This window comes from Lutjanus erythropterus, chromosome 6 (assembly GCF_056507025.1).
Source record: "Lutjanus erythropterus isolate fLutEry1 chromosome 6, fLutEry1.hap2, whole genome shotgun sequence".
NCBI lineage: Eukaryota > Metazoa > Chordata > Actinopteri > Lutjaniformes > Lutjanidae > Lutjanus > Lutjanus erythropterus.
This window is the reverse complement of record NC_139322.1, coordinates 13,935,339-13,961,074: the sequence shown is the minus strand read 5'-3', so window position 1 is coordinate 13,961,074 and position 25,736 is coordinate 13,935,339. Positions and strand designations below refer to the sequence as shown.

The following is a 25,736-nucleotide window of genomic DNA, read 5'->3' as shown; positions in this document are numbered from 1 at the left end:
TAAAAAAAACACAGCAAATAATAGATCTGAATTATTTCAACTTTCCACTTTCCATGAGCAGTGAAAAATACTGCTGCCACCTCAGCTGTTCCACCCGCACATCTAAACATTCAGCAGCACTGAGAGAAACGACCAGAGTCAAGATGAAGTCAAGAGAGTGTAAGTAAACTTTTTAGCAACACTAAATCTCCCGCTTCACTAATTCATTTAGTGATGATGTTGCTGAATTGCACCACGCTGATACATTACATACAGTACATTACTTTGGACTTTTAATTTTTACCTCGCTCTCAATAATGACCTTCTGTAATGTAATCATCATTCTAAATACCACTATCACGACAACAATCATTAACGATTTGCTGGCTCCACTTTTCTTGCTGATGAGAGTCAATGATATGGATTAGTTTTTCCTCTTGTGTGTGTGTGTGTATGTGTGTGTGTGCGTTCTCTACAAGGAAATGAGTAAGTACCCTTTGCACTTCATAACCCTCCCACACTGTCCTTGTGTAAATCTTCCTATGTAACGACATAACACAGTGCTGTTGTCATTTCCTTTCTCCCTTTCTCATTCTATCCCTTCTCACCTTTTCATTATTTTCATTATTTCATTATACATCATCCTCCTTCCCTCTCTTCTTTCATGTCAGTTATGCCCAGGCTGTTTGGCCACTGATCGTTTTTTGGATGATATTCAGTGAAAATATGTGATCTGGAGATTTATGGTTTCCAGTCCTGGTAGATTGATGCCACAGAAAACCTGGGTCTATTCTCAGCTGAGCTGGTGTCATTTGTTGCATGTTAATTAACCAAAAAGAGCACTTCAATCAATCCCTGCATGATTTGTATATCAATTTAGGGCTGAAACAATTCCTCGAGAAATGTATAACTTGATTACTGAAAGTCATCATCTTACATTCTTTGCATCATAGCTTTGTTTAGTCCATACTGTGCAGTAGTGGTGCAAGGGTAGTTGGTCTGTGATCCATACATCCATTAGTGTGAAATACTGTCACTGTTACTGTCTTTAACTCTCAAATGCAATACTGTGTAGTACTGGAGTCTTAAAACAACAACAACAACAACAACAACAACAAAAAGGAGAGTGAGAGTGTTTCAAAGGCCATTGTTTTTGCCTCTACTGAGTGAAATCATTAGGGCATTTTCAACGGTGTAACTAGGAAACTGGTCGTACTTGTCATTATTTGAGCAATATCTGCTGTCTTCACTTCAACACACAGCTCTGCTCAGCTCACCAGGGCAGTTTTGTCTCTCGCCTGTCTGTGACACAGCCTTCAGTGTTTATTGGCTAGTACTTGTGTAACCAATCGGAGACTACAGAGTGTAGTACTATTATTATATATAGTGTATAATTATCTATTATGCACATATAACACACTTATTGATTTAGTGGTATACTTGTAAAGCTGATTTTATTTTTAAGTAAACCAATTAATTGTTCAGTATAACAGACTTGTTTTGTTTTCTCCTTTGAATATTTACTATTTCTCTTTAATAAAGTAAAAACATCTTTTATCTGATTATTCCCTCCGTTTGAAAGTAGAATGAAGACAAAACACAGTATCCAGGCCCTTTTTTAAAGTAGCATAACTATATTAAAACATCAGTTTAAAACAACTCCATAATCCAAGTCTTGTTTATCTAGTTGTATGCTCAGCACTTCCTGAAAAATGAAATCATTTCAAGCGGAAAGCCCTGAAGGCAAACTAGTACCAGTATAGTGTGCACTCTCATACAAGTGCATGAAAGCAACAACTGTGTGTGTGTGTGTGTGTCCGTGTGTGGTAGAGGAGTCAAGCTGTGTCTTCATGCTAATTTGCAAACTACTTTGTGTTGCTGGAAAGTTAAAAAACAATCACACCATCATTTCAACACATTATCATTTGCCTTGTTGAAATTACTGCATTGTGGTATACAAACACAATACTTCCTTTATTTGTTTCAAATTAAAAGCCTTTTTGTTTATATCTTGAGGAAATTCGGTATATGTTGTCAAATAATCACCAATCATCAGTTTCTTCTGGGGATCTGGGGACCTTTTATTGATTACATTATAAGGGAGAGGTGTCATACTGAAACCTAATCCTGTTGGGCTGCATTGTGCCGTGCTGTACTTTGATGTATCACTGCATCATTTTTTACTGGCCTTCCTTGACCTCACTTTGTCTTGGCAGGACAGACAATTTCTCTGACCCACAATCCACTTGTGGACATCAGTGTAAGGACTGATGTGTACATGTGCACCTTTTCTGTGAGCTGGCAGTTAGTTTGTTTTATTTTGGTCTGTGTTGTCATGTCTGTTTGTCTATTTTCATAATGTGCTGTGGAAGCAAAAGAGTCACCTGTGATGCCTAGTGGTAAAATTCTGTATTAATGACCTGGTTTAACTTTTTACCAAATTAACCTTTAAAACTACTATATCAGCTACTATAACAAAACAAAACAAAACAAAACAAAAAATATGGATAATAGATTCTCCAAATCCACAATTCGTTTTGACTTTTGACTTTAAAGTCACGATTCAATGCATTTTTTCAATTTAATTGTATTTTTTTGGGACTGATGGTTATGTCATTGATATATGTTCAAGTCTTGATTTGTAGAGATCAACAGATTACTGGTTTTATGCCCTGACAACTGTCATTTACATTTCAAATTCATGTTCAGACTCCTCAAGAAGGCAGGGATGGAGAGAAAGAAACACCAAGAGAATCACTGATTCTCTGATTCTCCTGTTTCTGATTGATTTTGGTTATTGAAAGCTCATTTTAATTGATTTTCAGTAAAATATTGAAATTGTGGCATCCCTACTTATTGACAATCGGAAATTGGGATTGTCTGACTCTCTCTCAAGTCTGTTCTGTATCTTTTGCTCCAACTTTGTACCCTCTTCTATGAACCAAAACCCTCTCTCCTCCGGATTGTTACCCTTTCCCCACTACTCTTGTTTGTAGCAACTCACAGTTCTAGAGGTCAGCATGGGAGGGTTGTCGTTGATGTCCGTGACAGTGATGATGGCAGTCGCTGTGTTTGAGAGGCCAAAGTTCAGGTTGCCCTCCATGTCCGTGGCCTGCACAATGATGGTATACTGGGACACTTTCTGTAAATGGCAGAAAAAACAGACAAAAAAAAAAGACAGTGTGCAGTTATTCATCTGCAAAGAGCTTTCTCTTCCTTGAGTCTACAGCAACAGCCACAGACTGTGACTCCCAGAGGAACAAAAAGCTGAGCCTGTGTTCTGTTCTATAGTAGCTGTCCGTGCTCTTATTTGAAACACAGATTCACAAGGGTGAAGTCTTTCATTCGACTGAGCTGAAACCTCCTCAGCGGAACGTATCCAGACTTCACACCATCTGAAGGCTGCACTGTGAAGCCTCCCCATGGGTATGTCATCAAAGACATTGCTTATTCAGTGCCACTGATGGACAGATGTGAAGACAATGATCCAACTGACAGAGATTAATCGACTATCTGTGGAGCAATAATATAGAGGGAATGATAAATGCCATTTCATCTTTTGAAATGACACAGTATCACTTCACTGGAAGCTGAAGGATGGTTCTCTTATTGGTATGTTTGTACTTGGGTGCATTTGTGTGCTTCTAGCCGTGCACTTCTCCTTTCCTCCCTCCCTTCGCCAGCATCCTCTGTCTTCTCTCCAGTCCCAGAGTGCAGTTAATGGGCTGCAGGAAGGATGGAGCCCCGGAGCCGACTGTCTGGATAATGTGTCTCGTCACTGAGATTCCCAATTACATTCCCAGTGTCTCTCTCACCTGCTAATTACCAAGTAAATATCCCAGTTAGGCCAGGACGCCACATAAGGAGGATTAGACAGCTCCTCTCAGTTCCTCTCATCGTGATGCTAGACGAGATGCTGAACTCCAACCTTGTACACACACTCTCATTAACACCCATAAACACACACAAACACACACACACACATACACCTCTCTTCCTCCATATCTTGTTTAGAGGCAGAGCTTGCCTGACTGTCCCATCAGCCAGTGTACGGCGTGTACACAACACTCTCACTAATTAGACAAGGGAGTAATTATGTAGAGCTCCTCTGAACCTCTCAGCATTGCAACAACACCGCAGCATACCCAGCTTCCTCTAAAGGACTGAGGTCTGTTACTGTCAACAAGCTCTTAAAAGTCCACTGCAGACCAGTGGAAAACCTTCAGAAGAGAATCAGTGTGGGAGTTTATAAAGTAGAGGAAGAAGACATTTCAAAAGTAAAGAACAGAGGAGAGGATAAGAGACAGCAGAGGGATGCAGCTGAGGCACAAGGGAGGAGGACTACCAAAAATAGATGCCTGTGTGTTTTTTCTTCTTTTTTTTTTTTTTTTTTTGTAGCACCTAACACCTTCAACACCCCAACACAAGAAGGGAAGGGAAATGCGGAAACTTTCAAAGTTTCAAAGGGCCAAAGTGCTGACTAAAAATGGACCAGGGAAGCACCGCAGTGTGCTGTGTAGCATCTTCTGTGAAGTTTATGTACAGTACATAAGCTCCGATTTTTTTTTCCTGCAAGGCTTGAGACCTCTTATATGCTCTCAGATAACAAAAACATAAGTATGTATTTATATGCTACAGATGCAGTGTTCTAAATGCAAATATGAATGCATTAATAAAATTAATGTACAAATATAATGTGTGAGACAATTTAATGCCAAGAAATACATGCATGTACTCGTATATAAGTTTGTGCATGTACATTATAGTCTATACGTGCATGAGCTCCTGTCTTGAGATTGAAGGCATTTTTGTAGTGAGGAAATTTTGGCTGGACCTCACCTCTTCAACAAGAGCCTGTTTAAGCCTTAACAATTATTTATAAGGGGCAGTTTGGGATATTCGAACGGAGGTTGTCTGAGGTGCTCATCCATAGTCAGTGTATTACCTACAGTAGATGGCAGTTGGCATGCAAGTTTGGGGAAGAAGAAAGAGTACCAGTGTAGGAAGCTAAGCAATGCACTGTTGTGGACTGGGACAGCAGCAAAATGTGTTTTAGCCACCTAAATGTTTATGCTATATTTAGAATATTTTCACCTCCTTACCTTGCTGTCAGAAAGCGTTTTCCGATGGGAAACCACCGTTCTTTAAGTCAGATATCACACTCTCCAAACAACCAGACTCCGTTAGTGTGAAATAAGTAGTTTTACCTCGCAGATCAAGGGAGGTACTGGTCTACTGCTGCTTTGACAGATCGAGGCAGTGGTAGACCAGCAATTCCTGTGTTCTTTAAGGTGAAGTTACTTTTTTTTTGGAAAGGAGTCTGGTTGAGCGCTAGAGACATCTGGCTTGTATAATGGAAGGAAAAGGCTGTCTGATGGCAAGTTAAAGCAGTGAAAATATCCTAAATAAAGCATTCACTTAAACTGATACAGATTTTCTTAAGTGGCTAAATATGTTTTGCTGCTGGCCCAGTCCACAGCAGTACATTGATTAGTTTCTTACTCCTGCTGCTTCTACAAACTATGGGTGTGCCGACTGCCATCTGCTCTAGGTAGTACACTCACTGAGTATCAATAAGTACCTCATATAAACCCACTCCAAAAAATCAAAACTATCTCTTAGAGGTTAAAGTTCGAAGTTTAAGTTAAGGTAAGCTTTCAGGCTGGGCTTAGGAATATCATTGTGATGGTTGAAGGGCCTATATGTTCGAGAGGCCAGTCTATAATCGCTCTTTCACTTTCTCCAACCAGGATAAGGACCCCATTTACAGCTGGTATTAGCATGCAATGTAAATGTATTGTCTGGATAATGATATCATGTCAATCTCAATTCTTCCATCACTGACAACAAATCTTAGTATGCACATTAGCTGGCGGATTTGTCAAAAAAACAGGGCATGTCCACAGGTCAAGTCAAGCAATGCTGCTCTGTGGGCTGTATTTATTGTTCCTTTGATGAGGTGTGGGCTAGCCTGTAGTTTTTAGGCCCATTTAGAATAGCAGCATGAGGCAAAGTTAGGTGACATTACAACTTACGGGGCAAATGTTTTTCTTAAAAATGTACACATTGCATTTACATCTAATAATAATGCCTCAACTGATCCATCCTGATTACAATGTATTCTGCATTCACTTACACTTTGCGTTATGGCTGCAGCCAGCAATCATCGTTATTATTGATGAATCTGGTACATTTTTAAACATTTTAATGATGATTGACTTTCAACAGTCAGTTGAGCTAAACTGCAATTATATCAAACTTTTTTTGACCACTGGGTGCAGCAGACACAATCTGCAAACACAACAATGCCTTGTCATTACCTTTTACAAATGTCTTTTATGTTACTATTTGTGCTACCCAAAAACATTTTTTTGCATTTCCTTCCTCATAAAACAAAGCCAAATTGTCAAGTACTTTAAATCCAGCATTGTTCCCATCTATGTTTACTTGCTAGCGCAGCATGTCTTGGCAACGCGTCTTACTGCCACTTGCTGATCAGAGGAATAGTGTGAAACTCTTGGCAGGATTGTGTACCATGTCCTCATTTGCCTTTCCGTGATAAACTATAGAATCAAAAACTTCACGGAACCTTTAGGTTGATATCAGGAACTTTTTAGCAAACAAGTGTGGCATGATGAAACAGTGGTTAACACTGCAGCCTCACAGCATGAAGGTTGTGAGTTTGAATCCCAGTTCAGGCAGGGGCTTCCTGTGTGGAGACTGTATGTTCTCCCCACGCTTATTTTTCCTAATACTAGGATGCACTGATTCTCACTGTATGTTGTACTCTGTATAATTGTATATGCGACAATAAAGTTGACCTTTACAGAGCAACATTCATTTGGAGTCATGTTTATTTTAGCTCTGTTTTTGGTCTCCACCAACTCCTGATGGAAACGTCTGCCTCTTTAGATTCTAAATACTCCACCATGTTCACTAGCTAGTTGTTAACTGTGTCTGTCTGCTGCTGAGCAGGTAGTGTGCAGTTGGTGCCTGTTGTGGCCAAAAATAAAGCTACGAAAGTCTGAGTAACTGTCCAAAACCCAAAGACATTCACTTAACAATGGTACAGAGAACAGCTGAGAATCCTCATATATTTTCTTACTGATCAGTTTCCAAACTAACATTAAAATGCATTCATTCATATCCAGATAAGATAGATATACAGTGGTAGAATGCATTTTAAATGGGGTTCATATTTGCACAGGCATGGATTTTGCAGGGGGTGGAGGGGACAGGTCTCTCTCAATATTTAAAACACATGCATTTGTCCCTCCACGACTGATGTGCCTTTGAGCAAGGTCCTTGACTCAAATCTGCTCTAGTGTTCAGTGGCCAGTAGCTCACATTGAGGTTGTGCTCGGTATTTTCCAGCTCTGAATGTGAATAACACAGTGACAGTCAGCTGGGTGCTCCTAAAAAAATCAGTGATGCTACCCTAGGATAAATATAGGCCAAAAAAATAAATAAATTAAGAAAGTTAGGGATGAATTATGTCAGTATAGGTCTTCATAAATATAGTAGTATAAACATTCTTGTGTGCGTGTATAGTGGGGGGTAGGAGTTTAATCCTATGTTAGGTGTGACTGGCTTAGCAGTATGTAGAAAAAGTTAAAATAAGCAGCAAAGGTTCAACTGAGACATTTTTACACCATGTTCCCCTCATACCTCTCCCTCTCTCCCTCTGGCACCCTCATGTCTCATCCTGCCTCTTCGTCTCCATCACTGAATCTTCATTGCCAAATTCACACTCACTTCCTCCCAGCTCATTGTAATACCCCGTCTGCCCGGCTCTGTTTTTGTTCTGGTGCTCCCTTCAGCTTTCTTTTTTTTAGCCCCTCAATTGCCTGTGTTTTATCGAGTGTAGATGTGATTATATGGGCTTTTGTGTTTGTCTGACAGGTGTCAAGGGCATTCTATCTCAGATATTTCCACTCTATCTTCACTACACAAACACATACACATCCACACAGACACATACACACACTCATGCACTACACAACGTGAGCAGCCCACTGCAGCGTGATGTGTTGTTAATAGGTCTGTCACTGGTGACAGTTTGGGAGGATGATCTGTCTCGGAGATTTCTTTGCAGAGTTGTCACTGGCACATCCATGTCATGAGAATAAACACATTTGGATCTTGTCACAACTTTTATAGCTCCATAAACAAGGTGACCGCAGAAGAAGGCAATTTACTGTATAAAAAAAGATGAGCTAGTGTGTGCGGTGACAAATGGCTAGAAAACATTTGTAAGGTGCATCTCGGTGTGTCATCATGGTAAACAATGCTGTTAGGAACTGTGCTCCATAAACAAAGATAAAGATGCATCATTTGTCCAGCTATAGATCATTCACACTGCGTGGACATTACTCAAGATTTTAATGACTAAAATCATTACACAATCCATGTTTGTGTTAATTTATTACACAAAATTAATGCTTAATTTAGCGTGAATCTCTGTAAAACATTAAAAGCCTTGTGCGAATGTTTTGGGATAGAGACCGACCTCTCGATCCAGGCCAGGCGCCACAGTCACAATGTCCCCTGTCTCGCTGTTGATGGTGAACATGTTCGGGATGGGGCTGTGCGGCGTCTGCGACAGGATTCGATAGCGCACCATTCCGTTAGCCGTGGTGTTGTCGTCAGCATCGAACGCTGACAGGTGCATCACATATGTTCCTGATGAAGGAAAGAACATTTGTCAACAACAAGCAGCCAAGCCAATTAAGCTAATTACGCTAATGGAACTATCTAACTGAATGATCAAACTAAACTGTTGAACCTGGCAAAACAAAAGGAGAAAAAAAAGGAAAAGCTGCTTCAAGTATACAAGGAGATTTATCTATCATTTTGCACAAAGTTGTATAACAAGACTTTGAAGCGATTCCCTCCTTGCTGTTTGGTCATTGAGTTGAATCCAGTTAAAAACCTTCAGACAGATTCAACAGTCTCTTTCAAGTGGGGAAAGAGAAAATATTTTTGAAACATAACTTGACAAAGATTAAACAGAAAATAAAAAATAAGTATATTTTCATCTTGAATTTCCATTAAAATATGTATCAAAAGACTTATTTTTGCCTTAAGTCTAAGTAACTTTTGAAAGATGAAATAACCCAATCTCTCTTTTAAAAAGAAATATTGATTTTATGAGCAGTAAAACTCAGCCTTACTCAATTCAATATGCTTTTTGGTTTAGTTTGGGTTTTGCTGTTGCAGCCTAATTTGGTCTTGTCTGAACACTGACATCTAAAGATGAATGCCGCAGCTCCACTTCCCCCTACTGAACAAAACTGAAGCCAGAATTTTCCAGATATGAGCGCTGCCATTTTGCGCTGGTGAAATCATTTGGAGCTTTCAATTAAGGCATGAGACCCCATTTTTATAGCATCAAATAACTAATTCAAACTAAAATGATCAGAGAAATGGACATCTGAACAAACATCAGCATGATTAGGACTACTTAAAATGAGAGAAAGCATCACTGGGAAAAATTCATTTGACATGTACTTTGATGTCTCAGTTTGGCCAATGTCGCCTCTATCATTATTGGAGAGACAGGACATATATCACCTATACTGCAGCCAGCCACCAGGGGGTGATCAAGATGGTTTAGCTTCACTTTTGGGAATCTTTCATTTTGTTCATTTCTACATGTACAGTCAATGTGTCTGACTTAAAGTGGCAAATGTTAGCCAATGTTATGTAACTTTCTACTAAATCAGTTTGCTGACACTTTCCACACTTTTGCCACCATTATATACTGTTTCAACATGTCACAAATAAACCTTTAATCCAAAAATGAAAAAAAAAGCAAACTACACATGAGGCTTCTGGAAGATTAAGGGACATTCAGTATGTCATTATCTTGTAAGTCTGATGATGATGAGTGCCCGCATTGATTTTAAGGAGAAAGTTTGGGTAAACATTTAGTGTAAAATTGTTTCTTGTGGAAAAGAACAAGAGCCTATCCATGTGAAAACATGATTGCTCTACATTTGGTGCTTATATCTATTTACATCAAGGGTGTAATTTCCACTATGGAAATCTAAAATCTTTATGAACAGTGTCCACATGTAAACTGATGGTCCAGCTGCCAAAGTCCAGATGACACAAGACAGAAACTGATAAAAATGTTGTCACGTGTAACCTTGATAATTTTGTAATAATGTGTCCTTCACTGTATAGTTTGAAGTGAAACAAACAAACAAACAAAAAATACAATAACAGATACGTGATTGGTAACAATCACAACTGACACTGTTTCGTGTGCACATAAACATGGCTAATAAACCATTTGAATGTGCCATAACAGCAATAACAATTAACAATGTTAATTGATTTTTACAGACTTATGGCAGTGGAGAACAGTACACCTGTTCTGCAAATAATGAAGACCCCCACAACTACAATCACAGATATATGACATGTGCGAATGTAATTGTGATCAGTTTCTATGGCCACATATACAACTAAAAGGGGGAAGGGGAGGGTGAGACAAGGCGTTTGCAATCTGCCTCTGTCTCTAAATCCTACGCAATGGTCCTTTAATCACATTATTTTGATACTATTACATAAAAATAAGCTATTAAACTATGCAGATGCCTGATAACCTTTGCTTACATTGTACATTGATTACATTAAAATCATTGTAAATCTGTTCTGTAAATAAAAATCATTCCTACTACAAGCACCAGTAAGGACAGACATACAGTATAGAATATGCAGAGATTAAGCCACCGCCATTCCATGAATGCACCACTTGTTTGCTGCCTCCACACACTCATATAACTCTGTGGGATCACTGCCTGTCACCCAATCTCTCCATCTCTCTCCCTCTCGCGCTCCCTCTCTCACAGCCGATTCTAATTGCCAGAGATAGTGATATCATGCCAGTGACAGCCCCTGTCCGAGGATAATTGTAACCGCAGCTCCCATTTCAAACTTCATTACATTTCAAAGCAACATTTGTCAATGACTCGGCCAGAGGGAGCACTCTAAAGGCCTCTCAGCGAGACGAGGAAAAAAAAAAAGCCGTCAGGAACAGAGGGAGGGAGAGGAAAAGAGAGAAATAGAGGACAGACTCCATATTTGGTTTGATTCCAAGTGGAGTGACTATCAGTCCTCCACCCGTCACTTTTTTCTCGAGATGGAGGGATAGAGAGAAGGAGATGAAGAATCACAATGCGTCACACATCGCCGGGGTAATTTCATTAAGCTGCACTCTTAGGGGGTTTAATGTGGACCCTTTGTACGGGCGTCCTAAGCTGTGCCTGACAGGATTAGGTTCCCATAATGACTCTTTAATTTGCAAACTAATTCAAGTCTGTAATTGGCCTTCCATTGAAACCACTGGAGCTCTAAATTCTAAAACTCTCTTTTTTTATGATTATTGTTCAGCTGAATGTCATGCATGCCACAGAGACTTGTCTGCTGTGTGGGGCAAGGCTGAAGGGGAGGGGAGAGCAGCAGAGAGAAAAGCAGAGAAAAAAGAATAAAAGAAAGAAAGTAAGAAAGAAAAGGAAATGAAACGAGCACCTGGACACCTCTTGAGATCACCTCTGGCGCAATAAACTCTGGCTCATCAGGCTCGTACTCACACACGCATTCACATAGAGAGCTCATCTCCGTGATTCTTCCGCTCTGAGGTTAGACATAAAATGACCCAGTGGTGCTACAGCGTGGTACATTTAATCCTCAATCTCCTCTCCAGCCTGAGCACCCTCTTTGGTTTATGGCCACTGCTTCAGCTGGCTAAATGAAACGCCACTGTCGGAGACAGATTCTCCGTCTGTCTGCTAAATCAAGGGGAATGGAAAATTCTCTGTTGCATCGAAGATTCACTGTTGTAGTCATACTTTTAACGACACCAATCTCTCCTGATATACTGGCCGCTCTTCCTCCATTCACCCATATCCAAACTCTTCAGCCCTCCACAGATTTCTGTAATCTTTTTTAATAAATACTCCTGTAATTGCTTCCGCTTCACACTTTTCTTTGTTTCATCAGTCGATTGATCCATTGATCCATGTTTCATTACCTGGTTTAGAGCCTTCATCCACAGAGCCATTGTAGACCTGGTTTTTGAACTCAGGTCTGTTGTCATTCATGTCGATGACAAAGATGTAAAGATCGATAGGGTTCTCAACCTGGTTCCCATTCATGTCCACAGCGTGAGCTCGCAACTGGGAGACACAAAAACACAAGAAAAAAGAGGGTAGATTAATACCATTATTGAAGCAGGCAGTAATGAACTGGTAAATCTGTGTGTCTGTATTGGTTTTATGAAGTAAATTATTTAAGTAAACATCTGGAGTTAAATATTTTCTCATCTTATCCTTCTGACAATATTACTCTGCATTTTCTACATTCTTCATTTAATTATTTACATCAGGGGTGTAACCTCCGCTGTGTAGGGGCGATTTACCAAGTGGAAACCTCTGGGGATGAAAAATGACTGCAGTTCCTCAAATGGCCACTTGAGGCCAGCTACAAAAGGGGATAAATCCCCATAGACTCCTATCTTAAAATGCCCCACAACATCAGAAATAAACATGTTTACAGCCTGATAAAACAAACATTTTAGGTCTGTATAGCTGGCTTGGGCAGTAGGTGGACCAGATTATTAAGAATCCCAATAGTAAGATTTTTTAAATACTTTCAGACACATCACTCTTTCTATTAGATTGATATGGATAGGCAGTGGGGATGATGGATTGTATTATGCATCACACACCAGCAGAGGTCAGTCTCTCTGCTGATGTACATGGCAGTGTAGATGAAGAAGAGAGAAGCATGCCATCTGGGGGACAAAGCTACAGGACTAACTAGTCAAAGAGTAAAATGCCTCTGTCCCTGTTTGGGAGTATTTTGAGTTTAGTCTCGATGACAAAGGTGAGCCAACAAACAATGCAGATCCCTGATTGGTCAGAGTAGTGTAGCATAGTGACTGTGCGAGAACAAGAGAGACAGTGGCAGAGACGGACAGAGAATGCATGTTGAACTGAGGAAAAGGTGAGATATGAAGTTGTCAGTCTGAGAGTAAATGTACACTTTAGTTTTGAGTTTGTCAGTGAAAACAGGCTGCAGTTTCTCAGTAAAGTATTAGCATTAAAGTAAAGTAAAGCTCCTAAGTGTGTGATGTTTCCAAACTGCAGTATTACCACCTAAGTTTACTCTATCATTAATTTCTCTGTTTATGGCAACTGTACAGGGGGTGAATTTTCATATAAAGTGATGCGTAATCAAAGGCGTGGCTACTTGGAGTGACAGTTGGATACTGTCACAGGTGGCTAGTTGCTGGGTTGTCGCTTCATTTGACCCGCCTCAGCTCTACCCATGCTCCACTCTTCGCCCATTTTTGGTTTGCTTGGTTTACTCACAGCTCTTCAGAAAACTACTGGTTATACCACAGAGATGTGTCCATGGTTTATACAGTCTACAGGATTTCCTCACTAAAATCTTTCCAAACAGTGTCCACATGTGAACTGACAGTTCAGCTGAGCCATCTTCAATTGATGCACTGATTTCACAGAAATAAGTTTCAGGAGCAGTCGCAATGGCATTTTTGTACTTTTCTCCTTGTAAACACTACTCAGGAAGAGATAAATGTTTTTCTATTCAAATGAAAAGACTACTTTTCATTATATACACCTAGTCAAAGCTAACGCATCAAAGGACGGCAGGTGTCCCTGAGACAAGAACTGATTTCTGGTGACTAAAATTTTATTTGAGACTACTTCAGTCTCATCTACTTCAGTTTGTCTAGTCTTGTCTAGTCTCTGTATTTACTTTGTTTTATTTAAGATTTTGTGGCTAGAAATATTCTAAATACTGTTATGTGTCTCATGTGAGTTTTAAATCAGTGAAACTAAACATCATTTTGACAATTAGTGTATTAAAAATACAAAGATTTTGGCAACATTTCTTATCCTTTTGTTAGAACTGAAGAGCAGCTTGAAGCTTCTAAATAGGTGAGTAGAGGGCAACACGCACACAACTTCTCAGTCTCTTTTGTGGTGTAGGGAATAAACCCCCGCGAAAAAAATCCAATTCCAAAGAAAGTCAGTTCTCACACACACACACTTATTACCTCTGCATTGATCATGATAAAGCTGATGGTGTCTTGAGAAAGGTCACTGTGATTGATATGTTGACACATTTTAATAAATCAAGGGTGATAAGTGTGTGCAGGAATTTTTTTCTTTGCAATGAACATAAATGGATAAAATTATCAATGTAAATTAGGAGTTTTCGTTTTCTCCCCCAGGCATCATTGTAACCCCCCCCCCCAACACTCTGGAAAACAAACCTACACCTTCGGTCTGCATTAACTTCTATTATTTTCTAAAATTCAACAGTTTCTGGCATGTTTTAACATCACCTTTATTTTATATATATAACTCCTGGTATAGATGCCCTTGTCCTCTCAATGCATTCCCAACTGTCTCCGCTCAGGAGTGGACAAAAGAAAGGGAGAAACAACATAAATAAAACACAGACAAACTGAAAAGTAGGTGTTTGTTTTTTACCCTTCAAGGTGACTACTTTCACAGCACCTCTAAAGCCAAACAGGAAAAAAAAACTCCTCTGCACTCTTTTTTGAATTTGGCATTCAACCCTGCTCATGAATACACAGGCTGATAAAAATCTGAATTATTGAATTATACAGTAAGTAAGTTTCAAAAAGATTTCTTAAACCTAAAAAACAATATTGAATAGGGTCAGGTGTGAATTTCAGGATATTTTTCTTGAGAGTAATTGCCTTTGCGATCATGTACTTTCTCCAGACTTCTTATCTCTTTCATACTTAGTCCCAAGAAAGTTTTTATCTCAGCAGAAACCAAAAACAAGAAACATCTTATTTAACTGGCTCTGTTGTAAAGGCAAGGTGTCTGTTTCAGGATCACTGTGTTGGATCCCAGGCCAACATTCTGTCTGATTTTGTTTGAAACAGAGTCCTGAAATCTCTTCACTTCGCTCTGACTCCACAAACACCGTCAGCCCATCTCAAATTCAACTCAGCTGTGCTTAGATCAATGGAATCACCAACAAGGATTTCTCACAAAGTTTGGACATGCTGTAAAATACATCCTGACTGTGTTTTCACTTATAAAGTCTAGAGAAAAAAAAAAACACTGAATGAATGAAAACAAGAACAAGGAAAATAGTGGAATTATCAGGTAAATGTTGAGTTCATATAAATGCTTGTGGTTTTGTTTTTTCCTTCTATACATGAAGGTCAAACCAACAGACTCAAGTGGCATTTCAAAATGAATTCCTTGCCTCTCTCTAAAGCTGTTTTGATTCACTTCACCTTACCTGGGAATGTTTATATCCCTGAACATGACTTATTCAGTGATATTCCTGTCAGCTGGAAGCACCGGGGATGTTTAGTTTATATCATACAAAGGAAATAAAACAGAATTCAGATACTATCCACGCTCTGCTCCTAATAACATAGGCTAGTAAATATTTATTCTATTAAAATGCCAGCAATCAATTTCAGGCGAAGGACCCTCCGCCTTATTTGATGCATGGGATATTAATCTAATGGAAGTGGGAAGGAAAAGTGACTACACAGGAAGGGTCTGGGGTAAAAATGAAAACACGTTAGGAACAGATAGAGAAAAAAGGTGAAAAATTGTTCTACCATCATGTCTGGAGAATTGAGGGAATGGTACTCTTCTATCTGAGCATGCCTGATGGGAAAAATGCTACCTGGCTACTGCAAGAGCATGAGAGCCAGATAAGTGAAATAGCCTGCAGGCTGGTTGTGGCAGGAAATAGAATAAGTAGCATTCTCCATTGGCTTCTTCTCCTCAGAGATGTGAAGATCCTCTTCTTTCCACACCTGCTTCCACTCTGCACCTCCACCTACACCAAAATTGTGTCTCCGGGTCTCCCCGAGGTTAATTTGACTTTACTTTTTTCCCCACTGCATTGTCTGATCTGTCCTGCACCCAATATCCGTGCACTGCCATCGCACATAGCATCTCGCTCTGCTGTAACAGGCTAGAAGCCAGACCCCTTATCTCTCCCCACCTTCATCCCTCCATCCTCCGCATGCACCCACACCCTAATTCAATAACAGCAGGAGTCAGAGATTACCGCCATGTTTAAAGAAGGCAAAATGTAATTCTGGGTCCACATTAAAGTTATTATCTTGAAAGGCAGGGGGAGAAAACAGACCATACCAGGCAGCGTTCAGCATTTGGCAAAGAGGCAGCATCCTGATAGAGATAACAGCGAACCCAGAAGCTCCAAGGTTTTTTTTTTCGCATAAGAATGCACCTTGTTGCATGGCTGGTTTTGAATTTCAGAGTGCTCATTCCTTTGAAATAAAAAGAACTAGACCGTAACTTTGTTCTGTCCTTGCATGAAATATGAAGTAAACAAAAGAAAGAGCACAAAGTCAAATTTGAACTGCGTGTGTTGTCGCTCTTCAGACTGTGTAAATAAAATTTTCCTTGTCTTTAAAGTTCTTAGACTGAGGCTTTATACAATACACTTTAATTGATTTGCTGATGCTCTAACAGCATCTGGTGTGATAGGCCTTTAATTGAACCGCAGCACCTTTCTTCATCTGTTTACACGCACATCTTTACCTTGTCTCATCTGGTTTCTCCCTGCACTTTGTATTCCACACCAACTAACACTTTTCCTCTACAACAAACATGCCGTTTAACTTAAACAGCCTTTAGCAAGTCTTCGCCTTTCTTAACAAATAGCCTCATTGATTGGAGTTTCTCTTGAGTATAAATCTGCTCAGCTCCTACTAAAGGGTTGGACTGTAAGTCCGACTGGATTCCCGTATAAATACAAGCATAATAGCAGGAAGAGACAGAGAAAACCAGAGACAGAAACTTAGAGTGATGAACTCAGTGCTGTTGGCTCAGAGCCAATTTTTCTTGGCAGCAAAAAGACTAGTGGAAGGACTAGCTTAAGCAGTAATACGACAAGTTACTTCTTCTTTCTTACTTCTTCAGGTTTAAATCTACTTTGCCCAACTGCTGGACATTTTCATGCTTGGACCAGAGAGCACAGCACAAAGGTGAAGAGAAGAGAAGCGGTTGGTTTCATTTAAAAGACGCAGCGCCAAGACAGGTGCCGGTATTTTGGCAAAAATGTGGCTTTAGACCAGCGTAGCATGGACGAAACAAAGATGGCTATGCATACTGCACTGGGCCAAGAACACCTTGAGAGAACTTTTTATGTTATTTGAGGTCATTTGGGGAAGTATGCTTATATTCAGTGTTGCAGGTAACGTATTACAAACTCTATAATCTATTATATTACTCCATTACTTTTTTGTTGTAACAAGCAATATAACGCATTAGTTTTGCAAATCAAGTGCTCAGTTATTTTGGTATGTTTTCAAATAAGCAAACCATCCTGTTACAATTTCCTGTTGTTCTACCACTGGAGGCACGAGCGCCATCTGCACCTGTCACCTGTCAGAGGAGGCTAACTGGTTCATTAGTTGCAAACTGAAGCAAACTATATGCTAGACAAGCATACAATATATGATTTATTGTTTTCAGTGGTGTAATATGCCTTTGCCCATTTTGCTGTAAGATCATCAGGACAATATAAACAACACGCGCAAGTAAAATTAGGGATTGAATCCACTGTCATAACTGTATGATACCTTTAAAGCCAAATGAGGCAGATGGTTAGCTCAGCTTTACATAAAGGTTGAAAGCAGGGGGAAAAAGCTAGCCTCGCTCTGTCCAAAGATTTAAAAAAATCACCTTAAATCTGAGGTGAGATAAGTCAAATGAGATATAGTGTGTTTATTAGTAAGGTTTTTAGGACTTTTAGGACTTTAGGAGGTGAGCTGTTTCCAATTGTTGCCTGTCTTAATGCTAAGCTAGCAACTACTGGGTGTAGCCTAATATTTAGCGTACACACATCTGAGTAATATCGTTCTTCTCTTCTTACTCTTGGCAATAACGTAAATAACCATTTCCCTAAATGTCACATCAGAATGATGTTGGTATTTCTTATCTTACTCTCAAATAAGAGTACAAAATGTTGAAGTATTCATATTGTACCACTCCTCCACGTTCACTCTTCCTACTGAGACAGTTTTCCTCTCTAATCGGTGAGTCTTTTCATCATGTGCCACTGTTACTGACACAGCAGTTTAAAAGATATGAAGAAAATAATGTGGCCGGCTGGGAGCTTAATGATTAATTATCACATTCTCTGACTTATGCTTCACTTCCTCCACTTAAGCTTTCCACACAGCGCTGTCGCACCTACGTGAGTGAAAAGGTGCAAATTGGAAATTCCAACATTCACTTCATTTCATGGAGAACTGAAGATTTCATTCTTCCTCAAAGTGATCAAAGTACAAAAACACACAGATACACACAACTCTTAAGGAAATGTTTGTAAATGCTATGTCAAAGTGTGTTCATGCTTGATGTAATAATTCAATGCAATGTTCTTATGTAAATTTTATTGAATAGATTCAATTAAATGATTTCTAAAGTTGATATTCTTTTTGTAATTTGCTTTGTTGAGCAAATCAATGTTAAAATAATGAAAGAATGAATCAAATCTAATGCAATTGTCTGTCATGCAGTGCTCTGTCTCAGAGCTAACAAGCATTGGACCAAATTTAAGTTCTTTTTATTCCATTTTACATCTACTAAAACATTGAAATCACTCTAGGTGTTTGGCAAATATGAAGCTGGTATACAGCAATGGGAATTAACATACCCACACTATTAAGATATCTCATGGTTAGCACTTAATTTTAATTTAAACACCATGACAGTATGTGAGCACGCGTGTGATGCAGTGAAGAGCTCACGCAGGTGCCACCACACATTTTTCAGCGTGTAACAATTAAAACGATATATAGTCAATGAAGTATGAACAAAATAATTTCATTTGTAAAAAGTTTCTCAGCTGTCACAGATTTGTCCCATGTGCTATTTTTATGGTCCCTGAGACAACTGGACATCTAAATTTTGAGTGCTTCATATTACACACTTTTCTTTTTTTATCTTGTACAGTAGTTTATATAGACATTTTATACTTCTTTTATGTTGACGTGCTATATAGATGTATGTATGTGTCAGAGGGTTAAGTGGCTGTGTAATGTTTGTGGGTTTCATTTCAAAGGTAATGGCTGTTCTGTGTGTGTGAGAGAGAGAGAGAGAGAGAGAGAGAGAGAGAGAGAGAGAGAGAGAGTAAAACAGACACTCACATGATAAGAAGAGCGATGTTCTCGATCCAGAGGTTTTGTGACGAACATCTTTCCAAGCACGGGGTCGATATTGAACACCTCGTTCGGTGGCTGATCTGCCCCCACCCCGGTGATGCTGTATCGGATCGAGATGTCCTGGTCCTGGTCTGAACGAATCTGCATCACAACAAACACAGAGGAGCAATCGATCAATCAGATGTTTTTTAAAGTCTCATAGTGTGTTTCACGCAGCCACACAACTTTTTATCTCTCTGTTTCTCTCTTGCACTTAGGAAACTTGAACACACAGTTCCCTACCTGGTGCAACATGTGCTGTGGGGTGTTTATTATTCAAGGACCAGTTTGTGATATACAGCCCCAGAGTTTAATAATTTTGTCCTTACACAATCTCAGAAACCTGATATTGCATATTATTCACTGGAAACATGCACACCCACACACACAGAGCACACACTCTTGCACCCACAAACATATTCATCACAGTTTGGCATTTCTAGCTACCACATATTCAAAGATTCCATTAGTGCTGCCGCAGGGAGCGCTATGCATTAAGTTTGGCAGAATTGGATGGCTTCAAAAGAGAAATTTTAATTCAATATTTCAGAGAGGGAGAAATGAAATCAACATATATTTACTGTTAACGTTGACACTCAGGTAGCGATTTATTAAGATCTGCTGGAGCCAAGCTGGGATTACAGGCAGGTTGTGAACAAAAATGACAATTAGATGGGAAAGTGAATGTATGAGGTCGTAATTGTTGTGTAATTAGGGAAGCAACAACAGGCAACATAACAATAAACAAATTTCAAGGAGGCAAAAATGGGCCAGAGGAAAATAACAAATCCAGGGGTGCACATCAGGAGAGGAGAATTATTTAATAACTGTGGGAGATGGGGAACAGAATGTTCTTTAAGAAACATGCCTGTATTTTGGTCCTGCTTTCCTCCAGATAGGCAGCTAATAGGTGCATTAAGTGCACTGCTAGGCCTGTGATTTGGACTGAAGTGCTGCGTAATTGGGACTCATTTGGAGGAGGTTTTCAATTTAGTGCCCAAATAGAATCCAACCCTCCAAGCATCCCATCTCTGCCCATTAACTACATGACAACCCCTGAACATCAGTCGGTGTATCAAAATGACTCAATCATACACTTACTCCAGCATGCGGGCACAGGCTGTACACACACACTCAGAAATGGACAAACACTTACACACACACGCAGAGGAACGGGCCAACCTTTTTTCTTCTAATCAATGACTATTTCAGCGGAGAGCCTGAGTGCACCAGAAGAGTAAGACTGTCCAAAGTTCTCTCCATCTTTCACCACTTGAGGAACCAATTTAGCCACACTTTTGACACACCGGGAATTCTGCCCCGCTGAGAAAATAGCTGGAACAACTAACAAGGACAAGGGACGGACATACAGTATTAGACAGGTGCCATCCTGACTCTTCCTGCTGGTGGAAGAAAAACCTGTCAGAATCACTGACACAGACGCCTCCTTCTCTTCCTCCTCATCAGCATCAGCATCAGCATTATCATCATCTGAAAGATCCGGTTGAGGTCTGTCTTTCTAATCAAACAAATGTGATCAGTTATAGATGCCGTCCCTGTAAGAATGCAAGACGAGCTGTCACAACATCCCACTAATGCTATTTGTGCATGTCTGTATGTGTGTTTTCTTTGGGGAATAGGGGGAGGAGAACGTCAGAATACTCTGCACATATCTCAGCGAATTACTGCTGACAGCTATGATAATTAACGAGCTGCAGGCATCGACTGCTGTTACTTCAAAGAAACTCTACCCGTTAAACACCAACAAAGTAACAAATATCCAGCTAGCAACTCGGTTGAACTCACACTGTACAGCCATTACCCTCCTCTATAGGCAAAGCAAAGAGACTGCAGCACGCTGACTCCATCTACCTCTCCTGTCGCATTAGAAAATACAAGCAATTATTACACATCCCACTGCCAAACTGTCTCCCCCTCTCATTCATCCCTCGTTTCTCCTCCCCTCTCCTTGTCTCTCCTTTCCTCTGCCCTCCCTTCTCCTTCCCAGCTCCTTCTCTCTCATCTCCACTCCTCCCCTTCCCTCTCATCTCCCCCACCCCGCTGTACTCTCTCATCACTCTCACTCTCCCTCTCTTTCTTTGCTTCAGGTCTCCGTGGGGACAGAAGCCATGCATGAAAAATGAAATTACTTCAATCCGTTGGCCTTGGCAGTGGCGTATAAATCCTCACCAGTTAGGAAGTGATAGCTCTCCATAATTCCATTTGGGTTTTCCCCGCCCCCCTGATTTCCCACCCGTTTCCAAGTCGTCCTGCTTGGGGGGGAAAAGAGATTCAGCTGCGCGTTTTCCACAGTCATTCCAGCCAATTAGCTCTCCCTCCCACAACGTTCACGTAAACGCTTTTAAAACTATTGAGGGATGGCGCCAGAATCCCTATTCTCATCTGTTTCTACCAAAAACATAAATTCATGGTTACATGCATACGCACATTGAAGCACACACAACTGTGCTTTATCTGGCTCATGATTTGATAATGTATGTAATAATACATGCATGCATATGACATTCATATATACATGGAAATGCATTAAGGGATCCAATAATGGGTGTCAAGGAAATGAACCAGCTAGCTGCTGTTTCATGTTATCAGTCTCTCTCTTTTATCACAGAATATTGTGACAGGCGGGATGTCATTTCAATAGTGAGCAGCTCTCACTGTCATTCTGCCATTTTAGCTTCAGAAAAAGGGAGGGAATGTGGTGAAAAAAGCCCAGCATGAGATGAACACGAAGCTTCTCATAACTGCATAAGTACTTTTAATGAAAAGAGGGAAACTCTCTCTCCCTTGCTACACTGCTATCTTGCACCTCACACAATAACACACTGTGTGACACACACATACACACATGCACATAAAATGTCTCCACTGGGTGATAAATAACAAAGGAATTCATTTTCAAGAGCGCCAATAATAATCAAAAACAGTCTTTCAGTTTTCTTTTCTTTCTTTGTGTTATTTTTTTCATTCCCTTATATTTTTCCCTCTATTTTCTTGATATGTGTGTCTATAGGGGAGAGAGAATGGACGAGCTAAGAGAGATTGATAGGGATAGTGAGTGAGAGAGGCAGGGAGAGAGAGGGAAGCATGACTGTATCATCCGGCATCAGAAACCAGACACTGTCTAAATGACCTATTTGTCGACGGATCAAAGCAATTCCCTTCATTACTGACAACTTGTCTGGTTCTTAAGGAGATCTTATCAGTGAGCTTAGCTCCCTTCTGCCAGGCAAAACTGAATCAAATGAGAAATTATCATGCTACCGGGTCTTCGGGGAAAACAGAGAAGAGGAGATGAAGAGAGGGGAATGAATAACACAGAAGCGCCGTTCCACCGCAGTTAGTGGGGTGCAGAGGAATTAATTCTCACTTAAAAATTCATGTTAACTAACGCTTTAAAAAGTATCCAGCTACCACCGCTTAGATGTGTGACTGCACTGCATGCTGTAGATTCACATTACAGATTTTAATAATATAATGATATTGATTCAAATGAAATTGATCCAGATTGCAAAGTATTCATTATGTGGTCTTTATTGACAGGGTAATGTTAGTGTGAGATATTGACAAAGACATAAGTAGTTGTACAAAAGAGACAACACAAGTAGAGCTGTTTATGCTGAAAGCTCAGAAATGAATCTCTACAGAGTGGAATGCAATCCAAACCAGAAGGTAACGCTCCCATAAACATACATGGAGTAAAAAAATATAAAAGCTATTCCATGAAAAATCACCATAAACTACAACCTCAAAAATGATCAGAGTTGAATCAAGAGAATAATAGAGTCAACAAAGAAGACATTAATAATATAATGAAGATTTCTGCATTAACAATTGATCACGTGACTACTTGGGTAAGAGGTTGCTCATAGTGAGGAAACACCAAGAATTGTCGACAGACTACAGTTCCCCTCAGCTCCATAGAGATTTATAGTGAATTTCAGCTGTTTTGGTTTTCAGTCCGCACCTTCATGTCATGGCAATGGCTGTGCCATTGGTAATTTTCTTTGTTTTCTTCTGTTTATTGTGTTTTCTCTGTTGTTTCTTGTATATATGGGCCTCCCCCTGTCCGTCTGTGTTGTACTCATGGCTCCTCCCTCACTCTCCTGGTTACCTGATTGTGCTTCACTCAACTCACCTGCTCCCTGCTGCACACCTGAGGCCCGTCTACCAATCAACCCTGCAGTTCAAGAAACCACCCAAATAGCAAACATCTTCTTCAGTCCCCTTGAATTTCTCAGATTCAAGTTAACTTTTTGCTCGTGCGTTTTCCCTTGGAAACTAATCCTGTCCTCCTTGTGCTCCAGGACCAGAGCCTGTCTGCTCACTTTCCATCCACAATCACTTTTGGCCATTTTCCCCCCAGCCTTGCCTCAAGCTCCATTCCCTCCGCCTTCACCCCTAGGATTCCCCCCCTTGTCAATCCTCAAAATGCTCCTTTTCAATAAAACCTTTTTCTTAATCACCACTTCCTCGTCTGTGTCCTGCACTCAGGTCTGTCTATAGTAATATATAACACTTTACTGATTTGATTCACTGTTATTACTCTACTAGCATTGTTTTTCACTGCAATAGCAGCTGTTGTTAGTGACAAAAGCTCTAAAAGCCCAATGTACTCTTCCTGCCCAGCTCTAAGTAGTTTAACAGTTAAAGAGAGATTTTGTTAAGGATTTGGTGGAGACCAAATATAAAGCTTAAAGGAGGGCAAATATTTAATTTAGGGACAGGGAACCAGAAACACAACTCAAAAAAAAAAGCCAATGGTACTTCGTATCTGCTGACTGTGTTTGCTAAATAGTTAGTTGGGGATATGTCCATATCGTGTTAAAAGCCCTTTTCACATATGCAATCTGAACTACACCCTGAGAATCAGGTCGGGTCATCATCTGCATGTGCCCTTTCACACATGAGGAGACTGTCTGCAGCGGATGTGTTGGCACTTGTTGAGCACTTTTAACTCCGTATGGTTCAGGTGAGGGGCGCTGCCTTCAGAGCATACAGCAGGAGGCGGAGGACTCCTCTGTAATGATGACTGTTTTTGCCTTAATACCTGAAGAAAGAAGAGGAGAAGAGGGATAGACTTGGAGATCGGCTGATTCTTGCCTGTGTGAGACACACTAGAGGGCTGCTCCTATTTTCAGGATGCACACTGTTTTCACATCACTGATGACAAAGAATGGCATTAAAACATGAGCTCAAAAAAATGTTAGAGCTGTGTAGGCAGATGTTGATCGGCAGATGGTCTGTATGAACATGAAATAATACAGGTGAGCAACTACACACCGTGTAGTGTCATTAACACACCCACTCGATCCAGACACTGAGCTGCTCCATTCACACATGTGGCTCACCCGGGGGTGGGACTGTGGAGCTGCATGGCAGGGTTAACTCTGGGCCAAAAAAATGTGGATATGTACAGCTGCACCAGGTAGAATCTGGATAATTGCAGGGTTTCAGTGCAAGTGTGAAAGGGGTTTTAAGTCAAAATGGGAATTGAGTCACATAGCTACACATTAACTCAACCTAATTTTACCATAGCTCTAAAAATTACCTTTAGTTCCATATTATTAGCCTCTGATGGCTGCAGTGACAGACTGGGGATGCCTGGCCTTCACCATTTAAAATATGCGACTGGTGCATTGAACAGACTGCATATGGGCCCAGGACTGTACTGAGCATATGTCAGAGCAAAGGCAAAATACTTTTGTTTGTCTATATTTGTTATTTTACAAGTCAGCAGCAGTTTAAATCCCCAACTTAGCATTTATAAGCAATATATGAACAATTATTATGATTTTGGTTTATAGGACACTTTTATGCAGTTGTTATGTGTCTACCTACTTAGGCCCTAACATAACCTTAGGTATCTCTACCCGAGTTAACCTTGGTAGTCTTGGATGGCTTTTTAGGTGTTTCAAGTTCAAACTCAGGCAATGGTGGGCCTCTGCTTTGTGTGATACCAGAGCGTTCCTGAGCATATTACCATTGCATTTGTTTGCCTCAGCATTCAAGCTTTTCCTCAGCCCACGCAACTCTCACCATGGCAGATTAGGAGAGAAGGCGCTATATGTAAACAAAGGGGAGGAACATGGAGAGGCTTAGGACTCCAGTATACACATATCGAAATAGAATTTGCTGTGTTCACAGACACTGTCGATGCCAGTATACTCATTATGTTTGCAGGCCTGTCCTTCTCACCAGAAGATGGAAGCACTGTGAAAGTGATGCTACCAGGAAAAAAAAAAAGATAAAAAGAAGGTTTAGAATGAGCCCTGACACTGTTTCTACAGAAACACTATAGGAGATATATGTGTATTTCCTAGACCAAACAAGGAGATAGAATGGAGAGATTATTGTATTAATGATGGATGAGGAGGTGAATGTGTGCCAGCCAGATTGATGATCTCACAAAACGAGTGACCGCTCTCATTTAAAACCTCCCATCCATCCATCAATCATGTTA

At 40.2% G+C, this 25,736-nt stretch overlaps 1 protein-coding gene across 2 annotated transcripts in view; it reads right to left on the bottom strand.

Annotated features, from left to right (window-relative positions):
- Nucleotides 1-25,736, bottom strand: part of LOC146324996 (cadherin-4-like) — a 311,937-nt gene that overhangs the window by 35,879 nt on the left and 250,322 nt on the right. For both annotated transcript variants that reach the window (XM_084720702.1, XM_084720701.1), the window contains 4 exons: nucleotides 19,202-19,357; nucleotides 12,020-12,164; nucleotides 8,489-8,661; nucleotides 2,984-3,121 (listed from right to left, as the gene is read on the bottom strand). In XM_084720702.1, coding sequence (XP_084576828.1) covers nucleotides 2,984-3,121; nucleotides 8,489-8,661; nucleotides 12,020-12,164; nucleotides 19,202-19,357 — 612 coding nt within the window. The remainder of the gene's footprint in view (nucleotides 1-2,983; nucleotides 3,122-8,488; nucleotides 8,662-12,019; nucleotides 12,165-19,201; nucleotides 19,358-25,736) is intronic.